The 25,941-nt window shown below is 38.2% G+C and overlaps 1 protein-coding gene across 1 annotated transcript in view; it reads right to left on the bottom strand.

Moving 5' to 3' along the window:
- Nucleotides 1-4,045: 4,045 nt before the first annotated feature.
- The window catches only part of chrnb2 (cholinergic receptor, nicotinic, beta 2), a 31,877-nt gene continuing 9,981 nt past the window's right edge, over nucleotides 4,046-25,941 (bottom strand). The window contains exons 2-6 of the mRNA XM_048153693.1: nucleotides 17,969-18,114; nucleotides 16,704-16,748; nucleotides 13,648-13,757; nucleotides 11,405-12,536; nucleotides 4,046-5,666 (exon numbers count right to left, since the gene is read on the bottom strand). Coding sequence (XP_048009650.1) covers nucleotides 5,514-5,666; nucleotides 11,405-12,536; nucleotides 13,648-13,757; nucleotides 16,704-16,748; nucleotides 17,969-18,114 — 1,586 coding nt within the window. The 3' untranslated portion in view covers nucleotides 4,046-5,513. The remainder of the gene's footprint in view (nucleotides 5,667-11,404; nucleotides 12,537-13,647; nucleotides 13,758-16,703; nucleotides 16,749-17,968; nucleotides 18,115-25,941) is intronic.

Below are 25,941 nucleotides of genomic sequence, written 5' to 3'. Positions count from 1 at the left end.
GGATGTTCCATTTTGGTTATTTTATGGTCAAAAAAAGAATGTTACAAAGAAGACATTTGGGACATTAACAGAACGTTCCCACACGATCCTCTGTTGGTCATTTAATAACATTCCCGATATGAGTTTAGGGGGCGTTCTATTTTGGTTATTTTATGGTCGTGCAAGAACGTTAGTTAACAAAGTTATCAGAACGTCCTATAGTAATAGTCCCCTAAACATTCCCAGAACGTCCTGAATGTTCTGTGAAGGTCCACCAAATAACGTTCCCCAAATCTTAAAAGAACTCCACATCGTGACCGTCTCTGAACGTTCTGGGAACGTTACTAGGTAACAGGTTACCCTGCTAGTAATTTTACGTTCCCAGAACATTCTCAGAACGTCCACTGGTATTAAGGACGTTGTCTAGTAACGTTCCCAAAAATCTTTTTTGTGACTTTAGTAGCTTGTTTGGTGATACTCAGAACTGATCTGTTTATCTGAAAATTTTGTCACCATTGTTGAGGTTCATACGCAGAATCTTGATGTGTGAATCTACATGATGCTGTCTGAATAATTTTTGCACAATAATAAAAACTTCCAAAATATCAAAACAGGAATGGATTTTATGCATTATCATAGGACTACAACAACATGAAAGAAAATACAACATTCAGAGATCAGTGAATCAGACCACTGTATGATGATAAAATCATCAACAATGAGCAAACAAATCCATTTGAGCAGATTTTTTTTCTCAGTTTCTTTTTTGTAGTTGCTGATGCATTGATACAGTTACATTAGCTCATGCATGTGCTGTTGTTTTTTGTGTGTTTTGTAAGACATTTAAGAAAAGTTAGTTTTTGTTTGAACGGCCACTTTTATTAATCAATTTAGCTCTAATTTTCAATTGAATTTTTGACAGGGCAGCAGGAACGTTCTTAGAACATTTCCAAATAAAATATGGTTCCCTAAACGTTTAGAGAACGTCCTGAATGTTCTGTGAAGTTCAGCCAAATAATGTCCCCCAAACCTTAAAAGAACTCCACATCGTGACCGTCTGTGAACGTACTGGGAATGTTACTCAACACCATTGGTGATGATCAGTGAATCAGGACACTCCATGATGATTGAACCACCAGCACTAAACAACCAACTTCATCTGGTCAGAATTTCTCTTGCATTTTTCGCTCTAACAAACATGTTTTCCCTTAAAAGAACTCCACATCGTGACCGTCTCTGAACGTTCTGGGAACGTTACTAGACAACGTCTTTAATACCAGTGGACGTTCTGAGAATGTTCTGGGAAAGTAAAATTACTAGCGGGGTAACCTGTCACTTAACGTTCCCAGAACGTTCAGAGACGGTCACGATGTGGAGTTCTTTTAAGATTTGGGGAACGTTATTTAGTGGACCTTCATGGAACATTCAGGAAGTTCTGGGAATGTTTAGGGGACTATTACTATAGGACGTTCTGTTAACTTCCCAAATGTCCTCTTTGTAACGTTCTTGCACGACCATAAAATAACCAAAATAGAACGTCCCCCTAAACTCATATCGGGAACGTTATTAAATGAGCAACAGAGGGCCATTTGGGAACGTTCTGTTAATGTCCCAAATGTCCTCTTTGTAACGTTCTTTGTTTGACCATAAATAACAAAAACAAAATGGAACGTCCTCCAGCACTTTCGTTACCAAAAAGAGGACGTTTTAGGAATGTCCCGAATGTTCTGTAAAGGATCTGAATTTTCGTCACCTTTAGAGAACTTTTAAGGAACGTTGTGCAAGGTCCTGAGAACGTCGCCTTCTACGTTGGTGAATTAATGGCTTTTTTATTTTATTTTTATTTTTATACATGAACCGAAAATATTAAATCAGAAAACTTGGAACGCACACTAATCATACGGACTACTTTTGTGTTAGACTACTTGACGTTACAATCACCAACAGTTTGGAGAGAAATGGGGGTGAGTATAAGATTTATTATGGGCCATCTGTTCCTTTTATAACGTCCCTACAAAGAATATTTAGGCCTATTATTTATTTATTTGTTGTAAATATTGTATTTGTATTCAGTATTTTTTCCCCCAACACACAAATTATGAAGAACATTAATTACGAGGGGGGCGCAAACGTTTTTCGAGTTTCAAAGATAGATAGATACATTTGACTAAAATTAATGAATATTTAAGCATAATTTCGTTAAAAGACAAAAATGACAAACAAAATACTGCGTAAGAATGAATGAAGACTGATAGTGAGTCGATTCTTGACCATTAGAGGGCAGTATTGAACCAAAGCTGAGCAAACGGTCTCAGGCATTTGTCCAGAAGGCCAATTCGATTCTTCGTGTTTGCAGACAGCAGCTTACTCTTTTAAAGAAAGACCGCATGATAATGCCCATTTCTTATTCAATATAATTATATCTTCTTTGCATTCTACATGAAGCATTCACTATTTTTGTCACCAGGGATGTAGGAACATACAAAAGCAAGGTCCTGTTTTATGTATATAAACTGAAGGTCACATTAATATAATATGTGGACGTGCATTTCCTTTCTCTAAGCTGCTCTCATGAAAAGTTGGCTTGAAGAGCTTTCATAAAGGAGGATGCGCAGCCAACTTGAAATAAGACATGAATTTATTATGTTGTCAGGAGGTGCAATGCCAACGGATGTGAGTTTAGAGACTAGTAAAAAGTCCTTGGGCAGCAGAATAACACAAATTAAAAAGTACTCTAGACCATCTTGTTTGAGTATTTAAACAGAACTGATAAAGACATTGCATTCAGTGCAAAACATTACGTTTAACTTTCCCAAAGAGAGAAACACAATTGTTATTTGTGCAAATATAGGCCAAGAATTGTCAAACACAAAGAGCTGATGAATTTCTAATCTTTATTTGACAGGTTAAATGTGATCGGTCAGCCAAGGTAGGGAGGTGAGGATAGGAGGCGGGCATTTAAGTGCCAGTGTGAATAAGAAGGTGCACTCTGATCGGCCAACACACAGATGTTTTGACACAGGAATCATTGTGACGTCACAGTTCTGTATTATTGCAGTATTGAATAGGCTGACTTGATCGTGACATGGCATAACGTATAGGGAGATGCACTCCTCCCTTTGTCTCTTCCCTTCATTCCATTTTTCCTCTGATGAATTAAAGACACTTAAGCACTTATGGTTATGGACAGTATACTTTAATGAATAGAGACATGACTCTGTGAGGTGAATACTGACTCATGTCCTGTCGCTGATGTCACACAGTGAACGCACATGGCAACTTACTGGAAACCTCCTGCCATTTGGAGCCCAAACAAAGACAAAAGTAATGCATTTATAGCTTGACTTTCATCCTTTTTTTAAGGATATGTTAATGTAATAGAGCAGCTGTACTGTGCAGCTTTGTGGTTTGTAATAGGGCTTTTTTTGCAGAGCAGTGCTGGTGAGAGAAATATGAGAGGAGGAATGAGAAGACTAAAGAAGGATAGCATGAGTGAGGTCATTTGAAGCACTCAGGAAATATAGTAATGTAATCCATGGGTGAACATTTTTGCATAATCTGCTTTCTGAAAGATGAGTTTTGGAGATTCCCTGCTTAATGAACCGTATGGATGAAACTGATAGAGAGATCCACACTTAAAGTCTTAACTGTCAGCTAGTGGACCTTGAATTCATTGGGGTCAAGATATGATGTGCAAATAGGAAGAATGATATTGAGGCTCAATTAGCAGAGGAAATAGCTAGCAATGCTGGCATATTGCTTCACTATGTTTTCATGAGCTCTAGGCTTAATCTATTGTATAATATACACTACTATTTAAATGTTTGAGGTCAGTACAATTAAAAAAAAAAAAAAAAATTATACTTTTATTCAGCTAGAATGCATTAAATTATTTAAAAGAGACAGTAAAGACTTTTACATTGTTACAAAACATTTTTTTTTATATATAGATGAACTTTCTATTAATCAAAGAATCACAACTGTTCTTGACATGTTTCTTGAGCACCAAATTAGTATATTAGAATGATTTTTGAAGGATCATGCGACACTGAAAACTGGAGTAATGATGCTGAAAATTCATCTTTGCCATCAGGAATAAATTACATTTTCAAATATATTACATCAGAAGCAGTTATTTTAAATTGTAATAATGTTTAACAATATTATTTTACTGTATTTTGGATCATAAATGCAGCATCGGTGACAATAATAGACTTCTAAAATCTTACAGACCCCAAACTCTGAATGGTAGTGTGTATATAATCTGATATTTAAGCACAATCAAATTAGCCAAAATACTTAATAAACAAACAAAAAGCATAGAATTTGTGAATGAAAAACATTCAAATTATGCTGAAATCTGCTAAAAACCAAGAAATATCCAAAGTCACTTACCCAATGGCTTTATATTTTCATGAGAAGCTATTATGTATTTCTAAGGTGCAAGTAATGTGGTGTGAGAGGACTGATAAGAACGGGATAGATAAATGAGGAGGATAGGAGAAAGAGAGAAAGGGAGTGAAATGAAGATACAGGATGCCATTACTAATGCAATACTGCTCAGGATTTCTTTTCATGTCATTTTGATCTTTCAGTGTCTCAATTTTGAACATTCTTTAAGACTAGTCTGTCTATGTATAAGCCATTCTGTCTGACCTCAGTTAAGTATTTAGGGGCTAAAGGGACTCACTGAGCTCATCGCTCATCTGTTCAGTGTTGTACTAAAAATTCACAAGGCTTGGGACAACATTTTATAAGTGGGAATCCTCTCCCACACCACAGAGACCCTTGGTGGGGCCAAGTTTTCATAGTACCACCAATCCTTTATACACAGTCATTGTCTATTAACAATCTCACTCTGATCTCATCAGGCATCCTCCCTCTTTATGTTGTGTGTTGTAGCAATACAATTCACACAGTAATTATATGAATAATATTATAATACTGCATCAAAGCCCATTTTTTTTCAAGGACCAGACGCTTGATTTTGCACAGAAATGAGAATGTTTTTGTATTTGCAATGCATGGATCATGACAGGCTTCTAGACCATAAGAAATAAATAAGACAAGAGATTTGATTATGAAAATCTGATAGAAATTATGTTAGAACAGGCATTTAAGTTCATCCCTGTCTGGCTAGATCGCATTTACAAGTAACAAACGGAAGTCATGTGACTCTTGAGGAAGCAGACTGCTCGTTTCAGAGCTTGTGGACGGTGGATGGCTTTCTATTTGCGGAAAAGAGTGCTGATTGGCTGCTGAGCAAAGTAAACAGGTGTCTCCTTTCTCTCCGATTGGCTTGTGTGGTTTTTCACCTAAAAGGAGGGGAAGGTGGACTGGACGAGAGGGCTGAACGAGAATCCTGGACAAAATCCCCACTCTGTGTGATATTCCAAAAAAAGGTTCATGTAAACCTAACGTTAGTCCAGAGTGACATTTGCCCTCCCCTTCGGCTGACCCCCCCTCCTCCCTTCGCCCTCCTGTCCAACTGATGGTGGGTAGCGTCCATTGGTGTGGCGGGGGCTGGTGGTTAGTCAGCCAGGTGTGTGGGTGATAACTTTGGCTGTGTAGTTTTGGAACAGAGGTTGAAGGAACATTCCGATTGTGCCAAAGACACACACAAACACAAAGATCCAGAGGAATAGACGATCGATCACCATGGCCACGTACTTCCAGTCCTCACTCACCTGTAAGATAAAAAGAACAGCAGATGAAAAAGAATGGAATGATGGATGGATTGAGGGGGCAGTATTGAAACTATTACATTATTAATCAAAATAATGTTGAAATAAAATATAAATATTAGTTGAAAAACTTAACTTAAATAAAAATTTGAAATGTTGCCTTGGCAACTAACTGAAATAAATTTAAAAAGGAGTACTAAAATTATTTAAATAAAAAAATAAATTAAAGCTTAAAATACAAAACTAAATTAAAGTTAATTGAAAATATTAATAAATACAATAATATAATATCAAATGAACACTTATGTATTGTGGTATTGTGTATAGTGTTGAAGTAAAACCGAGGACAGTGAGAAAGAGAACAAGGGTGAAATAATTCCCCCCAAAATTGACTGCATACTGTAATTTTTTTATCTGTCATAATTCTAAACCTGTATACTGTTATTTTTTTCCATGCTCACCTTTTCTTTGTTTTCTAAAACGGACAAAAAATGCACCACAAAAGCCATTTTTTGTTCACATAACTCGAATTGAGCAAGCATTTCCAATGAATTTATACTGAGGTAGCAAACAGGAAGTAGAATTTGAATGTATGGATGTATTGCAATGGAAAACCAATGCTTTTAACCTAGATAGTGATTTTTAACAAGAACTGAATGTATGAAAGAACTGATGAATGAAAACTGAATGTTGGCTTGAGAGTCTTAAAACTTGAAGATTTTATAGGCCTTCATATAAATTTATGGACCAATTCTTTCACCTCTTCAATTTCTTTGCATTATTTAAATTGCATACTTCCCTGTTATATAGTAGAAAAACAGTATGTGACAAAAGAAGCATGTCCGAATTCACAGTACTCATAAAAGAGTAGGCAAAAAGTACACAGATACGATGGGCACTTTACTATCCCATGAGGCCTCTGGAGAGAATTTATGAATGGCAGTGAAGCGACCCAACTGACGCAGGTACAGGTCACATGATAATGACAGCATGGCGAATGTAGTACGTCTGGATTACATTCATACTACACACACTCATACCATATAGAACATCCTTTTTTTTTAAGCTGCAGTGAAGCAAGTACTTATTTAAAATAAGTACCTAAGAGATTATGCAATATCGGACGCAGCCTATGACCATACGTCATGGTGTTAAACATGGGCCATAGGTGCCATATTTGATTTGAGAGCTGCAGTAGAGAAGAATGAATAACAACGAATGAATCAGCGAAGACAAGTGTTCTTTTTTGGAGCTTTGAACTCATTACATTGCAAGCAGCTGGATGACTCTTCAAAATTCCCCTTTTGAGTTCCATGGAAGAGATAGCAGCAAATGGAATTAGAAAGACAGGACAGTGAGTGAATAATGACAGAATTGTAATTCTTAGGTGAACTATCCCTTTAAGAAGGCGAAATGTCAAAAAGCTTGATAGATGTCAGATGTAAAAAGGAGACAGGACATAGATGAGTCAGATATAAAATGTGGGGGTGGGGTAAAAAAGAGGTAAACATAAGATGGGAAATTGGATGCGAATGTGTGGGAGTGAATGAGAAACGGAGAGAGAAGAGGGTGAAGGAAAAGGTTAATGTGAACAGAGACTTCATTCCGCCACACTGCTCTGATGAGGTGAGACACAGGGGACTTGAACCGTAACCACGGCAAAGGCTGCAAGGGAGTTGGCATGGAGACGCCTTGTTACCATGGGAATGAAACTGTGTTCAGGTCGAGATGATTGACAGAATTACTGAGTGCTGTTAATTTTACCTCATGTTGACTGTATTCCTGCTCTTAAAGAGAAACCAACTGATCAAGCCCACTTAAAAATATTGCTGATTTATAAAAATATATTGCTGACTGTTCTAACTAAACAATATCATCAAAATAATGCAAAACGATAAAAATAACTCACTAGCCATAAATCTGTAATATATCCACTTGTTCAGCAGTGTTCAGTTTCCACACACACACACACACACACACACACACACACACACACACACTCACACACTATCTGATCACCTAAACTTTCTACAAATAGATTAGTTGGCTTCTATGACTTGGCTTCTAAAATCTTTAGCAAAAAAAAAAAAATCACCTCTAGTATCATCCAGCACAACTGCCACTCTCATACGTGAGTAATGCTGAGACTCAGACGGTGTTTGACAGAATGGGACTGTAAGCCATTTAAATGCCAACAGTGAGTGTAGTGGTGATGTGTAGCTGTGCTTTGGCTAAAGACCACATCTCTTTTTTAATGCTTTAGGACTTGCCTGTCAAAGCCTCCACATCAGAGATTATTAAACCACAAGTGTGGAGCTGCATATTGATCTGAGTGTGTCTGTGGGAACGTGTGTAAGCTTTCACTGAGCTCATAATGAATGTCAAGTTTTTGAGTAAGGGCTGCATAATTATTGCTCACTCTTAACAGTTTTTTGTGTAATTTCCAACTTTCTTTTAGTTGTAATTGCAGCAAAATAATTTCTACGCTGACATTGAAATTACTGCAAAGTGATACAGGGCCAGTTGTTGAGTAAGCTCAAAAGAAATGGGATCAAACACTGTTGTTACAGATACAGTATATGCCCAATTCAAAAAGGTTGTAGGTAATATATGTTGTCTGCATAACTCTGACAAATAGGCCTGGTTTCACAGACAGTGCTTAGATTAAAATTAGGCCTTAGTTTAATTAGGACATTTAAGTAGCATTAATAAAAGTGCCTTTGAAAAAAAAAAACATCTTAAAGGGTTAGTTCACCCCAAAATTAAAATTCTGTCATTAATTACTCATCCTCATGTCGTTCTACACCCCTAACACCTTCATTCATCTTCAGAACACAAATTAAGATATTTTTGATGAAATCCGATGGCTCAGTGAGGCCTCTATTGAGAGCAAAGCCACTGAACCTCTCAAGATCCATGAAGGTACTAAAAACTTATTTAAAGCAGTTCATGTGAGTATGGTGGTTCTACCTTAATATTATAAAGCATCAAGAATACGGTTTGTGCACCAAAAAAAATTAAAAAAATAATGACTTTTCAACAATATCTAGTGATGGCCAATTTCAAAACACCGATTTCAGAGCTTTACGAATCGAATCAGTGGATCGGAGCGCCAAAGTCACGTGATTTCAGCAGTTTAGTCGTTTGATAGGAGATCCGAATCACTAATTCGAAACAAAAGATTCATAAAGCTCAGAAGCAGTGTTTTGAAAACGGCCATCACGAGATATTGTCGAAAAGTCATTATTTTGTTTTTTTGGTGCACAAAAAGTATTCTTGTTGCTTTATAATATTAAGGTAGAACCACTGTACTCACATGAACTGTTTTAAATATGTCTTTAGTAGCTTTATGGATCTTGAGAGGTTCAGTGGCTTTGCTCTCAATAGTGGCCTCACTGAGCCATCGGATTTCATCAAAAGTATCTTTATTTGTATTCCAAAGATGAACGAAGGTCTTACGGGTGTAGAACGACATGAGGATGAGTAATTAATGACATTATTTTCATTTTTGGTTGAACTAACCCTTTAAGACAAAACAATGGACTGACATATTTTAAAGGTGCCATCGAATGTTTTTTTACAAGATGTAATAATATTACATCTTGTAAAAAAACATTCGATGGCACCTTTAAAATATGTCAGTCTAAGGTGTACCCTGAATGTGTCTGTGAATTTTCAGCTCAAAATACACCATAGATTTTTTTTAATTAATTTTTTTAACTGCCTGTTTTGGGGCATAATTAGAAATCTGCCGATTCAGGTTGCGGCCCCTTTAAATGCTCACGCTCCCCGCCCACGGAGCTCGCGCTTGCCTTAAACAGTGCATAAACAAAGTTTACACAGCTAATATAACCCTCAAAATGGATCTTTACAAAGTGTTCATCATGCATGCTGCATGCATGCGTCGGATTATGTATGTATAGTATTTATTTGGATGTTTACATTTGATTCTGAATGAGTTTGAGGCTATGCTCTGTGGCTAACGGCTAATGCTACACTGTTGGAGAGATTTATAAAGAATGAAGATGTGTTTATCCATTATACAGACTGCAAGTGTTTAATAATGAAAATAACGACGGCTCTTGTCTCCGTGAATACAGTAAGAAATGATGGTAACTTTAACCACATTTAACAGTACATTAGCAACATGGTAACAAAACATTTAGAAAGACCATTTACAAATATCACTAAAAATATCATGTTATCATGGATCATGTCAGTTATTATCGCTCCATCTCACATTTTTCGCTATTGTTCTTGCTTGCTTACCTAGTCTGATGATTCACCTGTGCACATCCAGACGTTAATACTGCCTGCCTTTGTGTAATGCCTCGATCATGGGCTGGCATATGCAAATATTGGGGGCGTACACCCTGACTGTTACGTAACAGTCGGTGTTATGTTGAGATTCGCCTGTTCTTCGGAGGTCTTTTAAACAAATGAGATTTATATAAGAAGGAGGAAACAATGGAGTTTGAGACTCACTGTATGTCATTTCCATGTACTGAACTCTTGTTATTTAACTATACCAAGATAAATTCAATTTTTAATTCTAGGGCACCTTTAAGATATGTCAGTAAGTTGCTTTCAGTTAAAACAGCTCAATCATGCATTTTAGTCTGGGACTAGGCTTAAAGCCTTATCTGTGAAACATTTATAAGAACTGACCAAGCCTTCGGAAACTATATGATTGATTTAATTTAAGCTTTTATTCACACATGAACTTTGATCAACTTACATACACTGAGCACAAATATGGTCAACGGAAGCTCAAGTGCACTTGCTTGACGTGAGAACAAACCTCACTATTCAGGATTTTGGTTGTGTGGACTTTCTATGTGTAACCCCTCCTGTTCAAACCGAACTCGAACCTGGGTCCGCAGGCATGGGAGTCAGGTGCTCTAACAAGGAGTCTAAAGAGTGCAGTCTCTAGCGTCAGTCGCTAGAGCGCCTCTTGAGATCAGGGGAGTGGGGTTTACACGCACAGCTCTTACCAGCCTACATCTGTTACATATGGAGGGACAGAAATCTCTCAGGTTTCATTAAATATACCTTCATTTGTAATATAAGATATTCAAAGATAAAGATGAACGATAGTCTTAAGGGTTTGAAATGACGTGGGTTAGTAATTGATGACAGAATGTACAATATGCCATTAAATGTAATTTTTACGGTTATCACAGCAGCCATGATTGTACAATTATTTATTCAATTCATTGTGCAGGGCTGATTTATTTTAGCTTCTAAGCAACAAAGTTATTTGGTTTGAACAAGAGGAAATGTCTTCATCTCATATTTCTAGTCTCAGTCAGCATATTTCTGTCAACGCAACTACTATCCTTTCACAAGTTCACACTTACAAATAATCAGATAGAGTAAAAGAAGTATGCATATTTGGTGTGCTGTTCGAGGAGAGGGCTCTGAGCTCTGTATTTTGGCCAGAACCCAGAGTACTCTCCCCATAACCCTGGCTGTGATGGGAACCTGCCAAGAGTGAGCGGTCGGGTGGTGGAGGGATGCTGAAAACTGTTGAGGAACAGTTGAGTCAGCTATGTATATATAAGCCTGATTGGACAGATCATTTGAACGTGTTCCTCTTGAACTTTAATCAAACATAATTTAAGGTACAACAATGAACGACACGCATTATTTAAACCATGACTACTATGAATGATAGCATGCTAATGTGAACACACTCATCCGTACATTCAGATATGTGATTATGAAAGAGAATGACTCACACTACGGTCGTCGTCCTCGCTCTTCATGTGGTTTGCGATGAAGCGGACTCCATCTACGGCCTCATCAAACCCTGGGCAGGTCTGGGCCAGCAGAGCCTGTGTGAGGACTGTAGGGGGCTGCTGCTTCCCCCGAGGTAGAGCAGAGCTCTGCACCGTATTTGAACCTCCTTCCCTGGCCTCTCTTCCCCCTTCCCTTATCCCGTTTAGTCCATCTGTCGATCCCCCTGCGCCACCCCCTCCACCCAACTCTGCCCCAAACTGTTTCACTGAGGCTCGGTTCACATAGCATGTGCATGCCTCATTGTTCTCATTGTTCCCTGATGAAGAGCCGCCCAGGCCGAGCCCCGCCATAAGCCCGGCAGCCAGACCCCCTCGCCCACCTTCCTGCTGTTCGTTGGCACGACGACGCTGGCGCAGACGCTGTCGCTCGCTGCTGTTGCGCGGCTGCTGCATGAAGAGTAGGGTGGGCAACTTGTTGAGGAATACCAACTTTACCCATGGAGGCATAGTGTGTGTGGTGGGTGACCGGTGATGCACGTTCAGGACGCACACACTCGTAACAATAGAGAACGTGACGAGCACCATGGTGAACATCAGATACTTCCCAACCAGAGGGACATCGAGAGACGTGGGTGGCACGATTTTGGAGATCAGCAGCAGGAACACAGTGAGGGCCAGTAGCACTGAGATACAGAGCGTCATCTTCTCCCCGCAGTCTGATGGCAGGTAGAACACTAAGATGGCCAGCGAGGTGATGAGGACGCAAGGAATGATGAGGTTGATGGTGTAGAAGAGAGGTTTGCGGCGGATGATGAAGTCATAGGTGATGTCTACGTAGGTTGGGTCCAAGGGGTTCTCGTTTCGGCGGCCGGGCAGAGCGATGATGTCCCACTCGCCGCTAGGTGTGAAGTCGTCCATGCTAGCCACATCCGCGCGCAGAACAAGGTCTACTTCTGTGCGGTCATAGGTCCACGACCGGAAGCTCAGAGTGCAGTTCTGCTGGTCGAATGGGAAATGCTTCACCTCAATTTTACAGGCACTCTTATAGATCGCTGGTGGCAACCAGAAGACACTTCCATCATAGGAGACGACGGCATTGGAGTAGAAAGACACCTCATACATGCCATCAGCACTGATGAGGAAGGAGACAGAGGTTATGAAGTGATTTATGCTTTAAAGGAAGCTCTATCAACAGCATATGTGGCATGATGTTGATCGTGTAATATAAAATAGCCGTGTCACTTTTTTAAAAGGATTACTGGATCATTGGACTGAAAACAAAGAGGCCTTGGAGAAGCAAAATCAGCTTATTAAAGGGTTAGAATAAAAACTTTCTCCTATATATATATATATATATATATACATATATATATTTATATTACTTAAAAGGGTTTTATACAGCTTTAAAGTTCTCTAAATTGTCCTTTTCAGATGGGAGTATTTTTCTAGGTGTTTACATTTTAGGTTATGCATTACTGATGTAATTTGTATATAGAGATTGCTTCATGTAAACAGTGCATTACAGTTTTTTTTATTTAACTTTGCACATATTGTGTAAATGTTTTCATGTTTTCGTCATCATGACAAACATTTAAACATGCAGATTTTGCAGATGGCACATAGTATTCAAGAGACACACTTTATTGGCTTGTGCATTCGCTATGAATTGTACCCAGGACCTTGAAAGTTTGGATATTTTAACTTTTAATCAACTTTACCATGACTAGGTGATTATTTTAGCTAATAGGTCATGACAATTCAATGTGCATCTCTATGTATAATGATTAAGTCTTGTGGCTATACTTTTAATATAGTGTATTTTCATATTTACTGCCTGACCCTGTTATATCAAAAGCAAATTTTAAAGTTCTTGAGTCTGCCAAGAATGTTTTTTAAACCTTAGTGTTTGGGGCCTGCTTGTGGGGGTGTCTCTGTACAAGGTTTATCAATGATACATCCAGATAAACACAGGAGGGATGCTAGTGTTAATTAGGTTGAATTTAAAACATCTTCCACTGCGTGACATGACAGTGAGAGAAGAGGAACATGCTTTATTTACAGTGAGGTCATGTAACGTGACACAGGATCACTGCTAATGAGACGAAGACTGATAAGCAGGGATGTTATCTGCCCTCCACTGACAGAGGAAAAGAATGGGTGATGAAAAGAAAGAATAAGATAAAGTGATAATCTGACTAGATAAATGCACAAGAGCCAAAAATGTGTCAATCTTTGAGACTTACTTGTTGTAAAGAACAACATCAGGTAACCAAATATGTTTGGAAGGAAGACGGACTTTCTTCATGCCGTCAAACTCATCTGGGTTCCATGTTAGCCGGTAGTCCTGCCACTCCTGAGGACAGAGTGAAAATAAATAACCATGACAGACTCAAGGAAGTCTGTGATACCTGGAAAAAGGCAATCTGTTAGCATTACCACTAATTTCAATGGCAGAATAAACAGCTACTTTTTAATGGCTTTCAACGGAGAGAGGTGTTTTGCAGCCGGATAATGTAGTAACAACACCTACTAGCATGTTAACGGCAAAACCTTGATCCCTTGGATACAAGTGAAATACACTATAAATCTATAGCCTTCTTCCACACATATTTCTCCTTATGTCATGAAAACGTCACTTCTTGTGAACAGGCAGTGTAACCAACCCTCACACGCTGTTAAGATCATGTTCATCTGTCACACACACCACAGCTCTCAGTCAATTAGCAGTATATTTAGCGTATGTATTAATGATCTGTCACATTTCATTACTAATAGAAATGTCTTAATAAACTAGATTAGAAAATTAGAAATAATTACTTGAGGCCATAAATGCTGACAGATAAAATAGACTGCAAATGAGAGCTGTCAAAAGCCAAACTAATGATAGTAATCTCAATACACACAAAAAGAGTGATAAATGTCTAATGATGGTAATTTAACACACTTCGTGCTGGGTTTTCACAAGACAGTGACCACTAATGTAATTTTATTACATTCTTTACTCTGACACACCAATCGCATACACACACTCTGACTAGAAAAGACACACACATTTGCAAAGTTTTATGGGTAACCTGTACTGACAGCGGCAATAACTCCTGCCAACTGACATCTATGGTCATAGTGACCATGAGCAGATGATTCAGAGAGGGAGTGACAGAAAGATGGAGAACAAAATAGAAACAAGAGAGACACTTGTAAGAGAGTACTGTATCTGTACAAACCGATTTTGATGAGTAGTTCTGTATGAACAGTGACAAAAATGCTAGTTTCACAAATAATTACAAAGAAATGACAAAGAAATGCAAGCAACATATTGAATTAAATATTAAAATAAAAGGTACATTTCTTGTAAAATGTACTCCAATAATCTTTGTGTCACGTTGTGTATCGTACAATCCAAAACGCTTGACACAGGATCTATAATACAGTATAAAGTCTTTAATCCACACAGAGAATCACATAGGAGAAAACCAGGAGAAGTAGCAGCATAATCCACACACTTACAATAAAGTCTTTAGTAAGAAGCCCAAGGCAGAGATGGTGGCTAGTGGAACTGAGGTGGAGACAGGGGCCTGGCAGAATGGGGCAGTGCCGAAAGGAGTGAGGACCAAGGTGGAGCCGGAGGGAAGGAGGAGTCCGGTGAAGCCGAAGGGGTAGAGGGTTGTGGCACATCCAGAGGCCCAGAAGTCTACTGCAAAATCAAGATGATGAGAGCCCAAGGTGGAGCCTGAGGGACAAGGGAGCCCAGTGGAGCCCGAGTGATGGAGGACTATGGCAGAGCTGAGGGAGCACAGAGCCAAGAAGACAATGGGTTGACGGTCCGAGGTGGAGACATGGGTCTGGTGGCCAGAGGAGCAGCCAGAGAGTCCGGAGCCGGAGAGCTGGAGGGAGTCGGACGGAGCTGAGGGTCTGTGAGGCACCAATGGCGCAAGCGATTGCAGATGGATGAATGGAGCCAGTGGAGAGGACGGGAACAAAGGGATGGGGAGATCACAGGGAGGAACCAGGTCATCAACAAAGTTATCAGGAGCAGACTGAGGGATACCGAGTTCAGGTGTGGGGATGAGGATGGGAGCTGCCTCTGTCTCAGAGTTAATAAGCCAGTGCTCCTCCACTGGCTCAGAGGTGGATTGTACTAACACCTCTGACTCTGGGATGGACCTGATGGTGGACTCTGGCCTTGGGACAGATATGGCATCCGGCTCAGGCTATGTGGCTTGAGGTGGCTCAAGCTTGTGGTCCATGGCGGGTGCTGGCTCGGGCTTTGGTTCCGTGGTGGGCTCGGGCTTTGTCACTGGGTCCTTGCCAGAAGATTTTTCTTTAGCTCCGGGACTCTCCAGATTGGGAAGATAAGGCAGGGAGATGGCTGCTGGCGATGGTATGGGCTCTGGAAAGTTGGAGTTGATGGCGTCTTCCTCGACAACTCCCACTGTGAAGGAGGATCCGCACACCCACAGGACATAGTTGATGAAGTCAATGAAAGGAACAAGTAGCATCTGGACAAAGACGTACTTGAGAGCCTCATCATCCAAGCACGTCTCTTGGTACAGATCTAAGATCTACTCAGCATACTCCAAAGTATGGCCATTCTGCGAAGGGCAATCCGTAGTATTCTTCATTGTTGAGGGTCGGTTATTCTGTCACGTTGTGTATGGTCCAATCCAAAACGCTTGACGCAGGTACTATAATATTAAGTCTTTAATCCACACAGAGAATCACATAGGAGAAAACCAGGAGAAGTAGCAGCACAATCCACACACTTATTAAAGACAATAACCAACAAAACACAGGGCTATATATATATATATATATATATATATATATATATATATATATATACAGGGGACAAACAAAGGCAAACTAGACAAGTGAAATTCATTAGTAACTAAGACAACTAACAAGGGAATTAACAAGACTAAACTGAAAGGAAACACAAGAAACACAGGAACATGAATGAAAACACAGGAACATAACCCTGACACTTTGTTTTATTTGCAACTTTAAAAAATATTTTTTTTACAGTGTAGTAGAACCACTGATGATGTAAATTGACATACAGAGCAAATTTACATATTAACACACACGTTTGTTTAATTATAGTGGGGAATTTTTAATAGTACCTGTTATTAGAAATTTAATTGTGAATGCTCACTTAATATTAATGTTTTAAAGATTAATAATTTAATAAGTTATTAAATGTAATCTTTATCATGACAGAAAAACAATTGTGTGTGCGTAAAAACACTTTACATCTGGAAAATAAAATAGAATGTAAATAATGTAAGTATAGACTGACCTGTGTAAGCCAGACATTGGTGGTCATGATCTGTTCTCTTTCATGCTGTGTAGAAAACAAAACAAAAAAAAGACAGAGGAAGGTAAAAATTTACACAAATTGCATAATATAAACAATTTAAATTATATAAATAAAGTGGTCTTTTAACCACATTTATAGTGTCCCATTATGCTTTTTCAGATATTACCTTGTAGTGTAGTGTAGTAATATAGCTGTTTGTAAATGTAAAAGGTCTGCAAAGTTTTAAAGATCAAAGTGCACGATTAATAAACGGAGTTACTGACTCCCACAAGAAAGAACCGATTCTGAACTTTCTGAAATGAGTCATCAGTAATTCCAGCCTTCCTTCCAACACGAACCTAGGTAGATTGTTAGCAAATTTGCATAATGTCATCCTATGGTTTTCACTGGCTGCCCACGAACAATGTCTATTTTGAACTGCCCTCAAACTGTAGTTGTAGCAGCATAAAAGGGGCACTTTAAATAAATGTTTTGTTCCTGAATTCATTTAAATGTATTAAACATATTAAAATATATAATATAATACCAAGTACAAAAAGAAACAAAGTATTCATCATGGATCATGTTTGATGGTTTGAAATCTGTTTGTATTGATCAAAGGGCTACATTCTTGAGCATAATGGCTCTTTTATGGATCAAGGACATTAAGAAGCCCTTGTCGGCCCCTCCAGAGATGAATTACACAGGAATGACACTGCTTTCCTCCAGCTTTCAGCCCAGGTAAGTGAGCTGTTGATTTACAGTGCATTACAAGCATGAAGGAAGCATGTAATTGGCTGACAGCTGAGCGGTTAGCATAGAATGATGAGTGGTCAGTAAGCATGGGTAATTTGCGCACCTGTGGGAACAGAGATGGCTATTTCCTGTTGTCCATACTCGCTTCCTACAGCATACTGACAACATTTTACTCCCCCCAACCCCAAAAAAACCATGCTAATACTGAGGCCTCAGAGCCTAACTGCATTATGTCACCACTCCATTTTAGGCCTAAGTGGGCTTACTGAACTAAGAGGCATAATGCAACATTGAAAACTGACCAAATCTGAAAAAAGAAGTGATGTTGAATTGACAAGAGGCTTTTGTTTTATTGCTCCAGCTCACTGCTCAAAAATTTGTTTAACTCTATAAAACAAAAGAGGCACAATTTTCATACAAAGCTGGAATCAAAACAGTTTAGTGAAACCTATATTAATATGCATACTGTATATAAATATAAGAGAACAAAAGTGAACATCTCCACTGACCACACTGATGAGCTGGGCCAGCGAGACCATGAGCTGCACGGTCACCAGTTCTGAACCATTGGTCGCTGGTCGGATCAGTTTGTTGTAGTGGGCTGGATTAAGAAGATGCTCCACCAGTCTCTCTTCTGTATCTGCTCCATCACTGCCTGTAATAGATATATGGTAGATCAATACACATCCCACATTTCAAAAAGGTTCCCATTTTTGGATGTGGCATCTGTTGTGTAGTTTTGTTTAAACCTGAGGCACAGCTGCAAAACACAGAAAACCTCTCCGGAGAACAGCTTGGATTTTATGAAACAGAAATCTGTTATAACAAAATTTGTGTAACTTTGCGTGGAAACCACAGTATAAATGACGTAAAGCATGGTCAATTTCATGTTTCATAAATGAAATGTATTATTTATTGAAAAATTGTTGATATTTTGACATGAAAATTATCTAAATATTTATAGTTATATATATCATTAATAAAAAAATAAAATATTTTAATACACTGCAGTTTTCATCTGGTCTAAATAACAAAAACCACTAAAAACTGTTTACACTTTTTTTGTTGTTGTTAATAATGTATATATTCTTTTAAATTATTTTAAATTTTGTTTCAAGATCCAATTTCAGTCAGGACCACTTAAGTCAAAAATTACAAGAGACAAAATTTAGTCAATTTTTTATTGGCATATTTTGCTAAAGTTGCAATTTGGTGGTATGGCTCTGTTCTAAATTCCCCGTCCTTTCATGAGCCCCATGAAAGCCAAGACCGGGAACAGCAGCAGCTTCTGGGGACAACCTCCCATTTTTTAACTGGGAGAGCAGCAGAAAATCCCCCTATTGAGAACAGAGCATGCATCAATGACAAAAGAATGACACTGATTAAGTTATACACAAGTTTAAGGAGGAGCTGGGGAGGAGGTGGGTTGCAAGCAGCGTGCAGTGGAAGCAGCCAAGCAGGCAGAGAGACAGAAGCTGCGTTTAAGTAATGCGCCTTATTTTAGAGTTGCCAATGGAGTCCATAGAAATTGGATCAGTTGATATGGGTGGGGTTGGAATTTGAGAATCAGCTGATAGCAGAGCTTGACTATGAGGCCTGCCTGAACTAACGCTGACGCTTAATTTGTGGTTTTACAAAATAGAAAGTGTAGCTACAAATAATCAGAAAGAATGACTTAGAGCATTTGGTGGGAGCCTTGAAAGCATAATTGGCCTGATAATTCTCACTAACTCTCACTCTTTTGTCAAATCTATCAGTTATTTGTAAACTGTTACATTTAGGGTAGCCTATCTGTGCTGTTCCTCATATTTAACACGTGTCTGCTTATTGTTTTAGTGAGACATATAGCTAGCATTTAAAGGATCATATGAGTGAAGGTGGTGCAGTTTAGTAAAGACAACAGCAGCTTTCAGCCTTTGGCAGGGCAGCAGAAAAGCACCAACTCAAATCACCTTTATTTTTGAGAGTGATAGACAAACACCCATCACCACATGCTTTTAAAACCCTTGTCGCATACTCACTGCAATTGACTAATAGCACCTACATATCAATCCAGTGTGATTTCTTTATTCATCAAATCAAGTAAAAGCTGTTTTCCCTACTTTAGTCTATTAGTTAGCCTACATAGGGCCCATATCTTTGTATGCTAATCTTCACTACCTAATGTGAATCAACACAGAATGTGACATATTTGTAATCTTTACTAGATAGCCCAATATAAAATGACTGTATACTTCTCCTGTTCTTATAACAAGCAAGTCAAATAATCTCTTTCATATTCCCCTTTGATATTCTGTCTTCTGCAAGGATGTAGCATAGTGGTCTTCACTTCTCTTATCTTGTTGTTTTCTCCTTTCTCAGGGTCAGCATAATAAATTTCCTCTGTCTGTCTATCTCCCTAACTACTCATCCATCCCGTTCTCTCTGTCTCTGTCTCTTATTGGCTTGTTCTTGCTGCTCTTGTTGTGTTCAGTGGACAGGAATGATGTTTATACGGCACAGATCAATGAAGACTCTAATCACACACCATAAACTCTCTCTTTCTCCTCTGTGCATATGTCCACCTGCACATGCAGCCCTCTAAATCTCTCTGTCTCTATCTAAATGCAGCTTCTCTTTTCTGCTCAGTTTTCCTTCTTTTATTGCTCCTGTCTGTAAAAACGACTATGAGAGTGAGATACATGATTTGAGAGAGTGAGATACATGATTTGGTGAGTTGTGTGCTTGTTAGTCTTTATTTATATCAATGAATATGGTAAGTGTTACATAACATTTTATATAGTTGTCATACAGCCTGAAATGAGAACCAACCCCCCCCCCCCCAAAAAAAATTCCAGCTTTATTTACAATTTTTTAAAAAGACAAAAAAAAGAAAAGAAAGAAAAAGGCAACAGTTCTGAAAAAACTGTTGCTTAGGATGTTTAGGATCATTGTCGTGTTGGAAGGTGAACAACCTGCCCATCTTCAGCTGTCTAGCAGCGGGACGCAGGTGTTCCAGAAGAATTTGGATGTACTTGGCAGCATCCTTTTTCCCTTCAATCCTGACCAATCGCCCAGTCCCCGCTGAATAGAAACACCTCCACAACATAACGCGGCCACCACCAGGCTTCACAGTAGGTATGGTGTGTTTTGGGTGGTGTGCTGTTTGCTTTTTGCCAAACATAGTGCTGAAAGAAAGAAGCCTTTCCTGAAAAAGTGCCACACTCAGTCTTGTTTGCGCTACGCAGAAACACACCTGGAAGACTCTGATGCAATCTGGCAAAAGGTTCTACGGTCTGATGAGACCAAATTTGACCTTTTGGACTGGCAAAATGTGTAAATAAAGCTGGAAAAGGTTTTTTGTTTTTTGTTTGTTTGTTTTTTGGAAGGGGTTTTGATTTCAGGCTGTACGGCAAATAAAAGTAACTATTTCAAAGGGGTATGATGATTTTGAAGAAGCTGCATAATTTGCATATTTTAACTATCACAAAAGGGTAAAAACGGTCATTTATGCTCAAGAAGGCAACACTCAATAGTAATCAAGGATAGGTACCCTATTCATGTAAAGTGGGACACTTTTTTGTTAAATGTGTAATTTAGATACCCAGAGGGTTGTTTTTCTTTCCTTTATTATTTTGTTAACTTTAAGGTCCAGCTATAGTTCAGTTTATATACTATGTTATTACACTATACACTATATACCAATAATCATTTTGAGATCATGCACCCCAGACAAATGTATTTTCAGGAAAAATGGGCCATCCATAATTTATCAAAAATAATCCTGTATCTTAATTAGGAATGATAAAAACACATGGTTTACTAACACATATGTGACCCTGGACCACAAAACCAGTCATAAGTAGCACAGGTATATTTGTAGCAATAGCTAACAATACATTGTATTGGTCAAAATTATTGATTTTAGTTTTATGCCAGAAATCATTAGGATATTAAATAAAGATCATGTTCCATGAAGATATTTTGTCAATTTCCTACTGTAAATATATAAAAAATACATATATTTTTGTGAGTGGATATGCATTGCTAAGAATTTAATTTGGACAACTTTAAAGGTGATTTTTTTGCACCCTCAGATTCCAGATTTTCAAATAGGCCAAATATTGTCCTATCCTAACAAACCATCAATGGAAAGCTTATTTATTCAGCTTTCAGATGATGTATAAAGAAATTTAAAAAATTGACCATTATGACTGGTTTTGTGGTCCAGTGTCACAAATTATCAAACAAACATATTCAATAGCATATTTAACTATTCCAAAAACATATGGTTATGAGTAAAATTCATAAGTTCACTCAATTCAAGTGCAAAATTCAAAATTAATCTAGTAGCCTATATTATGAACTCAAAATATCTGAATATTTAGAATATTGATGAAAATGAACTCTACAATATTAAAAATGACGATAAAATGACGATAACACATGCAAGAACAAATAGGCTAACAATTTAACATGTAACCATATTGTTTTAACACTTTAAATGAACTTTAATTGTGACCAAAAGCCTTATACTCTGCATCTACATTATACTCTCCTTTCTTCACTCAACAGATGCATTTTCTTTCTTGCATCTCTGACTTGAACTTTCTGACAGTCATTTCTGTTTTCTAAAAAAGTACATTTTACATGTCGACTATAAAATAACCAGTGCATGTCAATTTATTTAATGAATTTTAGTATAATTACTGAAGGTTAAAGGTGGCCCACATTTTATCCCTTGATTTTTATTCTGTTAACTGTAGTGACAAACAAAACAAGTACTGTCACAATAATATTTGTTTACATTTAGTGAGCAACCTTAAAAGTTAGAAATGAAAAACTTATGTCAAAGGGCTTACTACCTTTCACCTTGAGGGAGTCCTCCTTTGAGGAGTGGCCACATCCACCAGTGTCGTATGCTTTGTTCACGCTATGTCGCAATTACCGTAATTACGAGATGACAACCTGTGACATCCTCAGACTGCAGTGGTCAGGTTATACAGCAGTCACATGGTACAAGTTGGAGCTCTCCAAAAATTTTGAGCAACTACAATCATGTTTAAGTGGCTCACTTTACCTGAATTCACCCTTTATCAACTTTTGAACAGGATCATTTGTGCAAATTCATTTAAAATGATATTTTATGGAGTATATGCATATTGTAAAATCAAGGGTAGAACTAAATAAATAAATGTAAATAAAATAAAGAATTTAAAATATAGCAAATTTAGCTTAATATTATTTTTAAAAAAAAAACTGCAAAGCAAGGGTATGTAACCAGCACAACTATATATTTACTTTATGGATACATCAAATAAATGCTCATCAAAGAATCCTGAATAACATTTATTGCGGTTTCCACAAAAATATTCATTCATATTTAATTCAGTCTATTTTCAACATTAATAACAAATGAGTTTTTGAAGACTGAATAATTGAGTAATGATGCTGAAAATTCAGCTTTGCCATATTACTTTTTAAAATATATTAATATAGAAAACAGATATTTTAAATTGTAATAATATTTCACAATAATACTGTTTTTACTGTATTTATGATTAAATGAATGCCTTGGTGAGCATGAGACTTCAAAACATAAAAAAATAAAATAAATAAAATAAAAAAAATATCAAAAACATCTTACTGACCCCAAACTTTTGAAAAGTAGTGTAAATGGTGAAAGATGACCTCCCAGAGTAAAGTTTTACACAAATTGCCAAAAATATGTGGACACCCCCTTTCTATATAATCTGATTTGGCTATTTCAGCTCCTTCTTGGGATGAATTAAGATGTGAACAAGACCTCACCACACAACTGCATCTGAATAAGAGCAAATCGCAAATCCCTGCATGCATGTTCCACCATTGAGTCTAAAGGCTTCCCAGAAAATTGAAGCTATTATAACAGCAAACAAATGATCCACTCTGGTTTTGAATGATTGTAAATGTTCAGCAAATGCCACAATGACTATCCTCTTTTCCATTCCTCACCATTCTCCATTCTTTTCTCTCTCAGTCCATCCATCCTTTCCCCTCTCTCCTTTTTAAGACAATGTTGTGCAGGGTTGTGTTGAGGCAGAAGGTATTTTAATAAATCAGCATGTTTTCTCTTCCTCTTTGATCCTGTCTTTTAGACTCTCTGCGTGTTTGCTGTGCTATATAAAGCCAAGCAGTGGGAAGCTGTCTTCTCCAGCTCTCTATAAGTGCTTATAATGTTTCCTTGTGCTTTCGCTTGTGTGTGGATCTACTCTCATTAAAATATTGTAGGGGAGATCAGGGGCAATTGTGATATGTTTTGTATTTTCTCTCTTTTACATATTTCTTGGTATAAAAATGCTATAAATGTGTGCCCATATAGTGTCTGTACCATTAATAGACTTATAATGAGAATCTGATCTGCCATAAATAATGTTTTATAATGTTTAAACATTGAAATACATTTTAGATGGACTTTTTTAGATTATATTCATTTTGAATGATAACTACCAACTACATTATCTTTCATCAATGCACTTATGGTCTGTCAATCATGTTAACATTAACCAATAATGTAATACTTTTGAGACGAATTTAAGAATTTTGACACTTTTGTTAGAAATTCCTAACAAAATGAAATGATCACAATTTTTCTACATTCTTTCTCACCTAAACATAAGTGGATCAATATTTAATAATTCATTAAAGAGATAGTCCACCTAAAATCACCCTCATGTCATTCCAAACCTGTTCTGCAGAACACAAAAGATATTTTGAAGAATGTAACCAAACAGTTTCGGTTCCCGTTGACTTCCATTATATGGACAAAAAATACAATGGTCAATGGGAACGAAACTTTTTGGTTACCAGCATTCTTCAAAATATTTTCTTTTGTGTTCCACAAAAAAAGAAAATCATACAGGTTTGGAACAACATGGTGGTGAGTAAATGATGATAGATTTTTTTTTATTTTAAGGTGGACTATCCCTTTAATGGCAGACTTATCAAACCACTAACATTTATGTAGGTTAGTTCACATACACATGCACACACGCAACACTTTTGCCCCCATTTTTCATGAGCTGAACTCAAAGATCTAAGACTTTTTCTATGTACACAAAAGACCTATTTCTCTCAAACATTGTTCACAAATCTGTCTAAATCTGTGTTAGTAAGCACTTCTCCTTTGCCGAGATAATCCATCCACCTCACAGGTGTGGCATATCAAGATGCTGATTAGACAGCATGATTATTGCACAGGTGTGCCTTAGGCTGGCCACAATAAAAGACCACTCTAAAATGTGCAGTTTTACTGTATTGGGGGATCCAAAAACCAGTCAGTATCTGGTGTGACCACCATTTGTCTCACGCAGTGCAACACATCTCCTTCGCATAGAGTTGATCAGGTTGTTGATTGTGGCCTGTGGAATGTTGGTCCATTCCTCTTCATCACAAACATGCTCAATGGGTGACATGTCCGGTGAGTATGCTGGCCATGCAAGAACTTGGATGTTTTCAGCTTCCAGGAATTGTGTACAGATCCTAGCAACATGGTGCCATGCATTATCGTGCTGCAACATGAGGTGATGGTCGTGGATGAATGGCACAACAATGGGCCTCAGGATCTGTATCTCTGTGCATTTATGTTCGTTGTCCATAACATATACAGTACATGCCCATACCATAACCCCACCGCCACCATGGGCCACTCGATCCACAACATTGACATCAGCAAACCGCTCACGCACACGACGCCATACACGCTGTCTGCCATCTGCCCTGTACAGTGAAAACCGGGATTCATCCGTGAAGAGAACACCTCTCCAAAGTGCCAGACGCCATTGAATGTGAGCATTTGCCACTCAAGTTGGTTACGATGACGAACTGCAGTCAGGTCGAGACACCGAAGAGGACAACGAGCATGCAGATGAGCTTCCCTAAGACAGTTTCTGACAGTTTGTGCAGAAATTTTTTGGTTATGCAAACCAATTGTTGCAGCAGCTGTCTGGGTGGCTGGTCTCAGACGATCTTGGAGGTGAAGATGCTGGATGTGGAGGTCCTGGGCTGGTGTGGTTACACGTGGTCTGCGGTTGTGAGGCCAGTTAGATGTACTGCCAAATTCTCTGAAACACCTTTGGAGACGGCTTATGGTAGAGAAATGAACATTCAATTCACGGGCAACAGGTCTGGTGGACATTCCTGCAGTCAGCATGCCAACTGCACTCTCCCTCAAAACTTGTGACATCTGTGGCATTGTGCTGTGTGATAAAACTGCACATTTTAGAGTGGCCTTTTATTGTGGCCAGCCTAAGGCACACCTGTGCAATAATCATGCGGTCTAATCAGCATCTTGATATGCCACACCTGTGAGGTGGATTATCTCGGCAAAGGAGAAGTGCTTACTAACACAGACTTAGACAGATTTGTGAACATTATTTGAGAGAAAGAGGTCTTTTGTGTACATAGAAAAAGTCTTAGATCTTTGAGCTCAGCTCATAAAAAATGGGGGCAAAAACAAAAGTGT

Source organism: Megalobrama amblycephala, linkage group LG13 (assembly GCF_018812025.1).
Source record: "Megalobrama amblycephala isolate DHTTF-2021 linkage group LG13, ASM1881202v1, whole genome shotgun sequence".
Classification (NCBI taxonomy): Eukaryota; Metazoa; Chordata; class Actinopteri; order Cypriniformes; family Xenocyprididae; genus Megalobrama; species Megalobrama amblycephala.
The sequence above is the reverse complement of the archived record's forward strand: the minus strand, read 5'-3'. Positions and strand labels throughout refer to the sequence as shown.